We start from the raw sequence: 12,746 nt of genomic DNA on the forward strand, positions 1-12,746 counted from the left end.
TTGAATCAAAGATTCAGTTAATTTACCACTTCTTTTGTATTATTTTATCTGTCTATATTATTAATTGAATTCTGTTTAAAAAAATAATTATGAAAATGTCTTGTAAAAAAACATCAAAATTAAAATATAATGTTAGATTTTCCTTATATTTTCTAAGATAAAAATTGATATTCATATTAATTATTATTTTATAATTTATTTTCTTATAATAACTTTTAAAAATATTAACACACTAATTAGCATCTGTTTGATAAATAAAATAGTTAATATCAAGCAATTTTTAAAAAATAAAATAAAATATTTTGGAATATTTTAAAAATTCAAATAAACAATTTAAGCATTTTGAAATATTTTGAAATTCAATTTAAAATAATTTATGAAAACAAAAAATGTAGAGAAAACTACATAAAATTTTATCATAATTCTTAAGAATTAGTGTTATTACTAGTTAAATTATTACTATTATTAGTTTATATATTATTATTATCAGTATTTGAATTTTCATTATTTTATTATTCTTAGTTTTCTACTTTTGCTTTAACAGTAGGAACTTTAAATTGAACAGATAGCTTTTCCAGATCTTCTGCACTTTCAATATAAACATCTTGATATTTCTTATTAGATTATCTATTTAAATATTTAGAAACATCGAAAATAAACTTGGATTCTGGCTACATTTTCTCTCCATGGTATTATACAAAATAGTCTTCAAACATTTTTAAAAAGTTAGGGACAAATGAACTTGGGTCTATCTACTAAGCATTGAATGCATGATAAATAGGACCTAGAGTTTTCATAATAGCCATATTAAACAACTATTAAATAGTCAAGGTGTATCTATTGTACAACTCATTTTCTTCGTTAAGTCTAGTGTTATCTATAGAGATAAAGCTTGGATTAGAGTAAAGCTCAAAGCTGATTTCTAAAATAGGCATTTAGATATTCATTATTTCGTTTTACTATCCCAAAGGTATCCAAATATTTTCAAGATTAAAACTTAAATTGGATACAATTAGTTTTCCATTGTAAACTGAAATTTCTTATTCATCTGAATTTTGAGGAGTAAGTGTAAGATTTATTTTTTCATATTTCATATCTGTAAAATGATAATCATCACTCATATTCTTCAGATAAAGACTATGATATTTTTGAAAGAATGTGTCTGCGAACGTGTAAAAAAGCTCTATAACCTTATCTACATTGTTACTATTAACCATTCTTTTGCAATAAATGCTATGTATGCTAAGTAAAAGCAACAATGTGCTTATTAATGCTAGTTTGGACATTACTAAAAAAAAAATTTTTTTATTTGTTTTTTTTACCTTTTTTTTGATAATTAAGTTAAGATTTTTTTGTTTAGTAGTATTTCTAATTTTAAATTTTAAGTTCTATTTATATACATTTTTTTTTAGCGTTATTTTAATTAAAATAGGTATGTTGTGAGTTGAAAGGTAACTAAGTAATTTTTGATAGAAAATTTTAAAAAGTAAAATAACGAAAAGAAAATATCTTTTTTTAAATTTAATTATTTATAATAAAGAAGGATTTGAGTAAAATATAGAAAATAATTAGTTATAATCATTCGCTATTTATGATTTAACACAGTAAGGAGAATTAATTATTCTTATCATAAGAACGTTCCAATTAAATAGTTGATTTATATAAATTAAACTTATTAATAAATATTCTATTGTAAATAAAAAGAGAAAATTATTCTACTTTAACTAAACGGAATAGATGAGAATTTTATCAACAATAAACATTATTCACTCATTTAAAATTAATTTTAACTCATAAAATAAGATTCTACATTTAATTTAATTAATAATTCCATATTAATAAATTTAAAAAGAGTTATTATTAAATTATAATTTTTTAATTTTTTTTGGTGAAATATTTTAGAAAATAAACACAATTTTTTATTATTTAGAACTAAAGATATTCTTAACATTGTTTGATAAGCCTAATCAGAGAATAACCTAGAAAATAGATTGAAATGATCTTAGTTACAATAAATTCAAAAAATTTGTGGACATTAAAAATTTATTTTTTGATAATGAAAATATATATTTGACTTTATTATTTTTTAAGCTAAATAATAAAATTTTAATCTTATAAGATATCTTATTAGATTACATATATATCATAATAGCTAGCTATCAAAATATAAATTTTAATTTTATTTAAAATAAGTATTTTAAATTTACTAAAAATAAATTCAATTTTTCTTAAAATGTCAACAACTTTATTAATATATTTTCCTAAATATTTTTTAATTTAAATATATATTTTAAATTATAATATCCTTTAATGTTACTCTAATTATTCTAATTCTATACCTAAAATCTTCTAGAAAATTTCAAAATTGAAAGGGTTTAAATTTTGGATTTTTAGGGGCTTTATTATAAAGGATTTTATTTTTAAGGGATTACAAAGAATAATTAAGGTATAAAAGAAAAATAAATTTTTCAATTTTTTATTAAGGAACTAAAATATTTTGGTATTTACTAAAAGGAGTAAAAAAATAAAAAATGAATTAAAAAATGAAATATATTGATTATTTTATCCTGAGATTTAGCAAAGGAATAAAAAAAATATTACTTTATTAAAATATCTTACAAAAAATGTCGTAGGATATTATGAAAAATGAATTTTTATTTAAATAAAAAACTTTGATGTTTAATTTAAATTGAATTAAAATTTTTTAGTTATAATTTAATGAAGCAAAATAAAATTATGCAGTAAAATACAAAAATATTATTATTATAAATAATTTTATATATTTATTTTTTTTTTAAATTAGAAAAATTGTAATTAATTATTTTTACAGGATTAATTATTAATGGATAGTTTGTTTATTGAAATGAGTAGAGAGATTGAGATTGATGAGAAAAATTTATTTAAAATAGTAAAGGGTTTTTTAAAACCATGAATTTAATTTTTTTAGTTCATTTTTTATTTTAGGTATTCATTTATTAAAATAGGAGTAAACATTCGAATTATGTTAATGTAATTAATAATTCTTTTAGAATAGAAATTTAAGTCAACTTTCAAATTTATTAGAAGTAACAAGTCTGTATGAACACCTAGTTTCAACAATATCTTTTTATAAATTTATCTATTCATTTGATTAAGACTCATGATTGTTAATGTTGTTTTCAGTTTATTTGTTTTAAATTGGCTTCTATTCATTTTAGATTTAAAATGTTTACTTAATAAGTTCCAGTAAATCAATACCTTTAAGATTGAAATAATCTACCTGTTTGTTGTTACAGTCATTGTCAGATATCAAGGTATTCTTAATTTCATCAACAGGTGTACTAGGTTAAATATTATTGATACTACTTGAAGCTGGAGGAATAAATTCTTCCTTTAAAATTTGTTATGCATCTTATACAGATTTGGTAATTTCTCTTTAGTTATTTAAGAATATTTTTTTGCTTGGATTTTCACCATTCAATTTATTAACTTTATTATTTTTTGAATTACAATTTTTTGATTTTGAATAAACATAATCAAAATTTTTTTCTTATGGCAAAGGCAAACTCTCTTAAATCAATTTTGAGAAATCAATAGATTCACAAAGAGCTAATCTTTCTTTACTAAAAATGTATTTATTAATTTCCTAATTTTCGATGAAAAAGAAGTGTTTTGTCATCACATATAGTATTCCTTAAGGAGTATTTTCATCTTCATTATCTTCTTCATCATCATCATCTTCTGTTTATTTATTAGGGTAATCAAAGTCTTCCACTTCAATTTTGCATTTCTCATAGAGATTTACTTCTTTAGTTTGTTGAGTTTAAGAAGGTAAATTCAGTTGTGCAGGAGTTATATCACTGTCAATATGACAACGAGAAACCATTTTTTCTGTTATATTTAGTAAGATGCCATCGAAGGTCTTAATAACACCTTTACAGACTGAACTTCTTTGCTTCTCAAATTTATTCAAGAGTGCTTCCATTATGTAGTTATAATAATCTGTAGGGACAGTCAATGAAGGAAGTTTTTTTGTAAATTGAATATGTTACTATAACAATTCAAGTTTTGGGAATCCTAATAATTGAGAAAGCTTCTCGTTGAAGGTATATTTATCGAGACTTATAGTTCCTTTCTTTGCATTAATTTTATAAGTAGCTGTTAAAGAAGGAAATTTGGGATCACTAGCAAGAACTTATTCGGGAGTTTGATGATTAGGGAGAAGAGGCATGAATTGCTTGAAAATATTTATTTTATCATTATTATTCTCTCGGATTGTGCGGAATTTCTTTAAAAGTTTATGGAAATAATATAAAGAATCACACAAATCTTTAGCTGAGGAGCTTGAATCACTAATAAGTTTTTTTAATATGAGTGTAATAGGAGTTTTAATTTTATCTAAAGAGTCAAAATGAATAGTTAACAATTTATCTTTCTTATTCATCTCAAATTTATCCATGCTCTTGTGATAGTATGCCATTTGAAGGGGGCTCTTCTTTTCAGCATATTTCAATGAGTCAAATACTAAAAAATCAAAATCTAAACGATGAGCATTTGTTTTTTTATCTTGCTGGATTAAAGCACTTTTGCATCTAATTTCCCTTTTATTTTTTTTTTAGTTACAGCTTTTGCTTTTAAATAACTTAGATTATTTTGGAATGTTATTGTTATTGTTGGTATTTTTTTATTTTAATTTATCTTTTTTATTCTTTGATACTGAGTCTTGTGAATATTAATCCTCTTTAGTCATATTGTTATGAGACCCAATAAATGTTTCGCTTAAAGTCTCTTGCTTAGTCTCCCTCTCAATACTCAAATTTGTCATATCGTCCATACTCTCTCTTTTAAAAGCCATTTCTGTATAAAAATTAGTCATTTAATCTTCTTTTAGATCATCCTAGATTGATGATGACATGCATATACTCTTCAAAGAAGGTGATCTAAAAGTGTCTTGACATCTAGATCTGTCATTCATCGCAACATTTTAGCTTATAATATTTGGCTGTTATCCTGTTTGCATTAATAAGATGCAACTAAATGTACTCTCTATTTATATATCTTATGTAGTTTTATGTATCGTTCGTTATAGCTTTTAGAATGATGCAGCCAAATTTTGAATTAGTTAATTAATACTTTTTTGTTTTTTTGATCTCTTAATATATCTCTCTAATTATATTTATTAATATTTCAGAAGTATTAGTTAGTTATCTATCTATCTATCTTCTTTGTTAATAATATTAATTATTCTTTTAATAATATTTTTAGTTTTCTTTTTAAGTCAAATTAATTACTAATATGAAAAGGGCTTAAAGCTCACTTGCGAATTACACAAAAAATTTTTTTTTCTAAATTTTACATAATAATAATATTATTTGAAGATTTGGTGCTGTTTTACCTTTATTTAGTTTTTATTTTTGTTTTTTATGGATATATGCATTACTTGTTTTCCCACCCATATAATTCTAACATTTTTTGATATATCTTACTTGCTTTACTACTTTTAATTAGAGGTGTTTTGCACTCATAATGCGCAATCAATTATTATCCTTATATTTCTATTCACTCTTTTTTGTTTATTTAATCATTTTTAAAATTTAAAGACGAAATATCAGTCATCTTGTTACATAACTTGAGATCTCACATATTTTATTAATTCAAATGACTCAATCGTAATTAATATTACATACCTCATGTTCATATATCTTACGGATCACTGATAAGTAAATTTCATTTTCTGATACTCGGAATTTGGTTTTACAGCTTACTCTAAATTTCATTACAAAATCTTTATTCATCTATTCTTATTATCTTTTTTTGCTAATAAATAATATTAAATTCACCATTTAAACTAAAATCAATTTGTGAAACTATCTCAGCCTCTTTCACTCTTTTGTAGCCATTTTAAAATTCATTTGTTCTAAATAATAAATAAAAGACAACATAATTTTCATTTTATTATTAAGAAGAGTAGAATTAGCATTTTAAAATCCTGCAGAATGTTTTTCTTAGATATTTTTAATATAAATATAACTAAAAATATCAATTAAGTAATTATTTTGATGCCTTTTATGTAATAAATTTTATCAAGAATAGCATATGCACGCCGCTAATATTTAGACAAAATTTATATTTTAAAATGAAAGTCAAAATATTTTTAGTTACATTTTAAAGGAAGATCATTAGCATATTTTATATTAAGAATAAAGTAATGGGTTCATTAATGCAAATTGACATTCTAGATTTCATATTCATGTAAGATTTGTAATTCCACGTAAACTATTCAAGTCTCTTTTTTTTTTAGTGCGCACTAAGAATTTGTATATTTCAAAAGTAAATATTTAGTTTATTTATAGTAATCTGAGATTCGCATTTCTCAATAGAAATCAATATATCAAAAATTATTTGAAAGTATATTGTTCTCTTAATAATCTATATGTATGTATCTCATATCGAATAAGATTTATTAAAAGACCGAACCCTAAAATTTTTTGTTAAATTCGATTTAATATACAGAAAAGCAACAATTGTTCGTTCACATTTTTAAAAATTCATACAAATCCATAATTTCTTAAGAAAAAACAAAGTTAATTGTTTTTAAAAAACAATATTCTATTCTTCATATATTGTTTTCTTCTTAAATTACAAAACTTTTGATTTAATAATTTGAGATTTTTACTATAACTGTGAAAATTTACAGAAAGTAAAGAAGTTTAGTTTTATCATACTTTAAGTAGAAAAATTTACTTTATAAAAATATTAAGAATATATGGAAATAATCAGTCATCTTTAAATAAAACAAAATCCAATTTAAATTTAGGCTATATTAATTTTAGTTACTTGTTTTTTTTTTATATCATAAAATGTAAATATTTTTTAATGAATCCTTTCTAGCTTTTATAACCATTTTAAATAGTTATTTATATTTTATCTTTTTATGAGTACATCGTTTAGCAAAAGTAAAAGGCTTTTCAAAATATTATAAGTTATAAATTAGTAATATATTTTTAAATTACGAAGATGTTACTCGTTTTGCTTATCTAATTTTTTAATAAAGATATCTTATTATTATAATATGCAATATTTTAAGGAATACTGAATCTTAAATTTGTAATAATTAAAATAAGACGCCTATCTAAATAAACTATAAAGTAGATCCAATTCGTAAAGAAAAAAAATTAATTAATTAATTTATTTATTCACTCATTCATTTAATTATTGCTATGAAAGATTAAATTAATAAGTTCTTTTAAAAAATCATCATAACTAATAATCAGTAACCACCTTGTAAATAGCATCATTTATTTATATTTTATTTTCTAAAGTGAACAAGGTGATTTGTAGCATTAATTTTTATTAATTTGAAGAATGCAAATCCTACTTTTGCCTAAGTTTTTAAAACATTAAATTTGTTTAACTCTTTAATATTTGTTCTATTATTAAAATACTCATTTGAAATCTTAATTTTAATGTGTGGTTTATATTTAAGACTTACAATGAAGATTTTATTATAATTTTTTAAAAAATTTTAATAATTAGATAAATTTAAAAATATATCCATTATCATGTTTTACAATTTTAAATTTACTCTCAAATTAATAAAGTTAATTAAAGAAAATACTTTTTATTAATTTAATTATCAACTAAAAAATCGCTACTAAATTTTAAAAAACATTTTAAAAATAAATATTTTTTGGATAATTCTTTTTATATAATATACTGTATTGTAAATTGATATACCGCTCAATACCATATACACAACCCCAAAAAATACATTGGGGATGAATATACCTGAAATATATTTCAATATTTAATAAGCATTTTAATAAAAATGAATAATTACGATAACAATTTATATTTTAATGCAAAAATTAATTGTTTTAATTGCAAGTTATCATTAATAAATGTTTATTATTTATGTTAACAAAATTTAAAAAAATAGAATAAATTTTTTATTAAAAAGATACATATTAATTTGAATATTTTCCAATTTATAATAATAATCTATCTATTTTATATTATTTTTTTATAATAATAAAATATCTGTAAATCTTTATTTACTTAAAAGAATTTAAATATAGATAAGAGTATCAATAAAGTAAATAATACTTTCTATTTCAATTATGAAATATTAAATATCTTTTGTAAATATTTATTATTTATTTGTTGCTATATCTAGTTTAAAAAAAAGAAGCTATAGGTTGTAGTTTGTTTGTTTGTTTATATGTTTTTATCTAGTTTTCTAATTATTATAAATTTTAGCTTTTATTTTAAAGTAATTAAAAATTAAGAACTTTAATTATTAATATTTGTAAACAAAATATTAAATTCAATCTTGATTGATTGATAGATAGATAGAATTCCAGTATTATTTTAAAATTTAATATAAGCATAAAGTATTAGTAAGGAAGGAATGGACAATAACAATGAAAAGGTTACCTAAGTATTTGAAAGATTTATAGTCATGGGAGTAAATACAAAAACAAAAGGTACTGCTCTCATTTTGAAAAAAACTAAGAGAGAATTAAATTTAAATTGTTGTGACAAAGAATTAATTTACTTTCTTAAATATAACAACATTAGATATTACATATGAAAAGATTATAAACAATGACTTTACTGTTGATTTAATAGATATAGCCCCATATTTGCCTTAAAACAAAGTTCCATAATACATAGAAGGAATGAAAGATGTAAAATAAAAATTAATCAACAAACATTTCTACTAATTAGATAAAAATCAAATTCTTCAATTTATTATTTCAATTATACTTATTAAAATTAAAATGTAAGATATTCAATTATTCTATTTAATAGTTTCTCTTTCCTGATGGTCTCAAGATTTATGATGATAATCTCAATGTAATGAATGATCCTTAACCTCTTGATACCTTTAAGTTAGAATCATAGCACTGTAAATAATATGAAAAGATAAATAAAATACACTAAAAAGATTTAATATTTCACTTTGTTACAACTGATGGTGATTCAACAAAAAGATATTGCACAGCTTTAATTTTTCATGTAAATATTATATTGCAATAATATAAAAATATAAATAATATTTAAAAAAATAAACATCTTCAAGCACTTTATTGGTCTATATTATATTTTATTTTACTTTTTTATTATTTTTTATCATAGATTTTATAAACATAAAAAGGAAAAATTCTATATAAAGAATGATTAAAAATACAACAATAAGAAATAGTTATCTAAATGCCTCCCAAAAATACCAATTCAGTAAATAATTAAAAACCCACTTATTCTAGATGAAGACACTGATACAATATATATTCCAAAAGCTATTTGCTTGATTTCGAGACTTCCTTTCTTCTAGAGCTAAAGATAGTTTTTATAGTATTATTATCACAATATTATTATGGGTAGAATAATTGGAATAAGGAAGAGGATTATTCCGATACCAAACAAATTGATTAGTGTATTTAATGGCCTCATTTTAGAAGCTGGTATAAAGAAAGCTGAGAAGCTTTGGGACAATAATTATAATGAAATAGCCTCAAAGTTAGACAAAGTAATATAAAATATTTATTTTTTATTTTTCATTAATCAAAAAAAAGTAGTGCAAATTTTTGGAAAAATTAAGATGACTTTGATTTGTAGTTAATTTATTATTTTATCAAGGTTAGCAAAAATATATTTTAATATTTATATAGTAAAATATATTGAATTATATTAGCTTTAAGCTAGAAAATATTTCGATTTAAAAACATTTTTAAACGCTTAAAATATTTTTTTTAAAAAAAGGAAATTGCAATTTAATATAAAGTTAAAGAGACTCATTTAACTGAGTTTTATTTATCATATATATTCTTTTTAATGAATATACCAAGTGATGATATCTCGATATCTCTACATAGAAGTTACAAAGATGATAACAAGCAAGAAGATTTAATATTTAAATGTAATTTTTCCTCTCGTGAAACTATTTCTCTTCCAAATTTTAGCTTTGGTCCTCTTTTAAGAAGAAATTTAACTCAAATTAACTTGTTAAAACTTATAAAAAATATTCTTTTGGAAAGATTTATCCTGATATTTTCGAGTTCACCTGGTGAAATTCCATGTCTGACTGAATCCATTTTAAAACTCATTCAACCTTTGAATCATATAAATATATATGTTCCTTTTGCTAGTTTGCATCATCTCTGGTTGCTCGAGTCTCTTGGAACATCAGCAATTATTGGATTTTCAAAAGTTTACAAATAACAAGTTAATTTATTTTTCAAAATAGCTCTTTCTTAGTTAAATTTAATTTTTTTAGATTTTAGAAAGACTAAATGAAATTGATAGAGCAGGAAAAATTGTTGTGATAGTTGATTTAGATGCTAACACAATTGAGGAAGATACGTTTCTGGTAAAATTTATTATCAAATAATTAATCTATTAATTGATTTTCGTATTAAAGAATATTCAATTACCCTCAAAGGCCAAAGGATATATCATAAAAGAGCTAACAAAAGCAGAATATGAATATAAGTAGTCACGTGAGAAGGTAAATTTCTTTATGTAGTTATAAAATAGCTATAAAAATATCCTTATGTAATTAGAATGCATGGGAAAAAACAGTTATTGAAATATCTAGGTCTTTTTTTAACTTCATCCTGTGTTTAGTCAATGATTACACACAATTTTACAAATAAGAAGTAATTAATCAAATTAATAATGCCTAAACAGAAGAAGATTTGGACTAATTTAGGAATCAAAAATATTAAATAGACGATATATTTAACAGAGATGATTATTTAAAAATGTTTCCTCTTGAGGACTAATCTTTTATGAGAGAATTTATCAAAAACACAATGGTATTTATTAATATTAATTCATTTAATGTATTCTTGATCTACAATTATTTTTTTTTGTTATTCATTAGATGTTTTCTTACCTCATTCAACAAACCTATGAAGTTCTTTATTTGAAGAAATATAAGAGAAAGTCTATTCTAGAATTACAAGAAGGACTGAATTTGATAAAAAGATAAAAGGATTAGCAGAGTCCATAACTACAAACAAAATTAGGATTTCCATAAAATGTTTACATAGATTTTGAAAATGAATAGCTATTTTCAGGGTTGATTACAAGTTAGAATCTCTATATTTCAAAAATAATGAATTGTAAAGTAATAATAAAAACAGAGAAAGATAAAAATATTTAATCTTTGTTCAATAAAATGTTAATAGGAAGATAAATTATCGATATATCCTTATTTGATAAAATGGATTAAATATCTTGAGCTTTTTAAAATAGAAAATTTAGAAGGTAAAAAAAAAAAGGCTGAGCCAGTATCATTTTGGAAAAGATTTTGGCAGGAAAATATTTTGCATTTCGTAGACTCAGAGCAGAGATAATAAAATAGGGATTAGCTAAATATTAAAACAACATTATACAAAATAGTAGATCGCAGAAAGTTTCTTAACTTAAACAATCTCTTTCAAAAATCAATATTAAGTGGAAGCTTTTCATTATATTAAGACAGAATAAAGCTACCTACAAACATAAACTATAATCCTCTAAGTCTAAAAAAGAATAGTTCAACTTAATGTAAACTTTTATATAAAGTTTAAACCTAATTTTAAAACCAAAAACTAAATAAATTTAAAACAATCTTTAGCCTATTAAACAAGTTTTACATTTACTTCTTAAAGGCTAATTTACAATTTAACTTGATAAATTAGAGATTTGTTTTATTTAATTATATAAATTAAGAAATGTGCTTAATTTACTTATAAACAATTTAAATTTAATTTAAAAAGAATAATTCTCCTAAGAAGATTAAGTTTATGAAGAAGAATCCTTAAATTCTAATAATTCTGAATGCACATCTGGAAATTTAGAATAAATATAAAATACATTTGAAAATTAAGCTTTTCTTAGCTATCAGTGCACTCCAGTTAATTAAAGGAGAACTCAATATGAATAAGTTCACACCTCTTAATTTTAGTAAAACATTTCCATTTTCTTTCGAATATTTAAAATACATTTTTAAAAATAAGACATTATTGTCATAGAATGAGTTAGTAGTAAACAGAATTAGATGGCTTATCATTTGTAAATAGAATGCCTAAAAAGCACATGACTGTATTCTCACATAATTCTCCTATGACTAAATTTGATGAAAAATTACCTACTTATCCAAATCTTTAATCAAATAACTCATTAAATTCTCCAGAGCCACAAAACGTGTAGTCAAAATAGAGCTCAAGATCGAGATCAGGATCTGTTTTAATATAAAAAACCCTAGAGCCTATAAAAGAATGAATGAATGAATAAATAAATTAATAAAAAAATAATGATTTAAAATATAAAAATTTTAGATTTAACTTAATATTGAAAATATTTTTCATTTAATTGTTATTTGAAATAATTTCTCAATTTTGATTTGTAAAAATAAATAATTTTTCATTTTGTAAAGTTTATTTTGTAATAAAAATAATGAAATTGAAAATTTTTGTTTCTATTTTCAATTTTAAAATAGAAATGACAAGCTATAAAATAGATTGGCAAAAAAAACATTTGATAGGTAGATGTTGTTTTTAATTTTATCAAAGCTACTTAGTTACTACTACTTTATTATTATTGATAGAATATATTTAGCTAAAATTTAAAAGTGTTATTATCATTATTTCTATCTTTTAATTAATTTTTGTTAAATATCTTAATAGTAAGAATTCATTCAAAAAAGACTAATAACGATATAAATCACTAAATAGAATAAATATTTAATAATATTGTAGAGCTATTTACTATGAAAT

General features: G+C 21.4%; 3 protein-coding genes across 3 annotated transcripts; 1 reads left to right on the plus strand and 2 right to left on the minus strand. All coding sequences in view use genetic code 6, as the record gives it.

Moving 5' to 3' along the window:
• Positions 1-416: 416 nt before the first annotated feature.
• Positions 417-1,376, minus strand: TTHERM_00112360 (hypothetical protein; the record flags this gene model as incomplete). The annotated part of the gene is made up of 1 exon (XM_001010631.2): positions 417-1,376. The coding sequence occupies exon 1, from the start codon at positions 1,284-1,286 to the stop codon at positions 417-419; it is 870 nt and encodes a 289-aa protein (XP_001010631.2). The 5' UTR covers positions 1,287-1,376.
• Positions 1,377-3,043: 1,667 nt separating this feature from the next.
• On the minus strand, positions 3,044-4,999 carry TTHERM_00112370 (hypothetical protein; the record flags this gene model as incomplete). The annotated part of the gene is made up of 1 exon (XM_001010632.2): positions 3,044-4,999. One exon carries the CDS (start codon positions 4,997-4,999, stop codon positions 3,044-3,046), a length of 1,956 nt encoding a protein of 651 aa, XP_001010632.2.
• A 3,390-nt stretch (positions 5,000-8,389) lies between these two features.
• Positions 8,390-12,252, plus strand: TTHERM_00112380 (DENN (AEX-3) domain protein; the record flags this gene model as incomplete). The annotated part of the gene is made up of 12 exons (XM_001010633.3): positions 8,390-8,465; positions 8,560-8,669; positions 8,794-9,000; positions 9,140-9,511; positions 9,745-10,206; positions 10,259-10,351; positions 10,403-10,489; positions 10,545-10,799; positions 10,868-11,113; positions 11,175-11,535; positions 11,748-11,934; positions 11,988-12,252. The coding sequence occupies 12 exons, from the start codon at positions 8,390-8,392 to the stop codon at positions 12,250-12,252; spliced, it is 2,721 nt and encodes a 906-aa protein (XP_001010633.3).
• Positions 12,253-12,746: the final 494 nt, after the last annotated feature.

This window comes from Tetrahymena thermophila (genome assembly GCF_000189635.1).
Source record: "Tetrahymena thermophila SB210 genomic scaffold scf_8254752, whole genome shotgun sequence".
In the NCBI taxonomy this organism is placed as follows: domain Eukaryota; phylum Ciliophora; class Oligohymenophorea; order Hymenostomatida; family Tetrahymenidae; genus Tetrahymena; species Tetrahymena thermophila.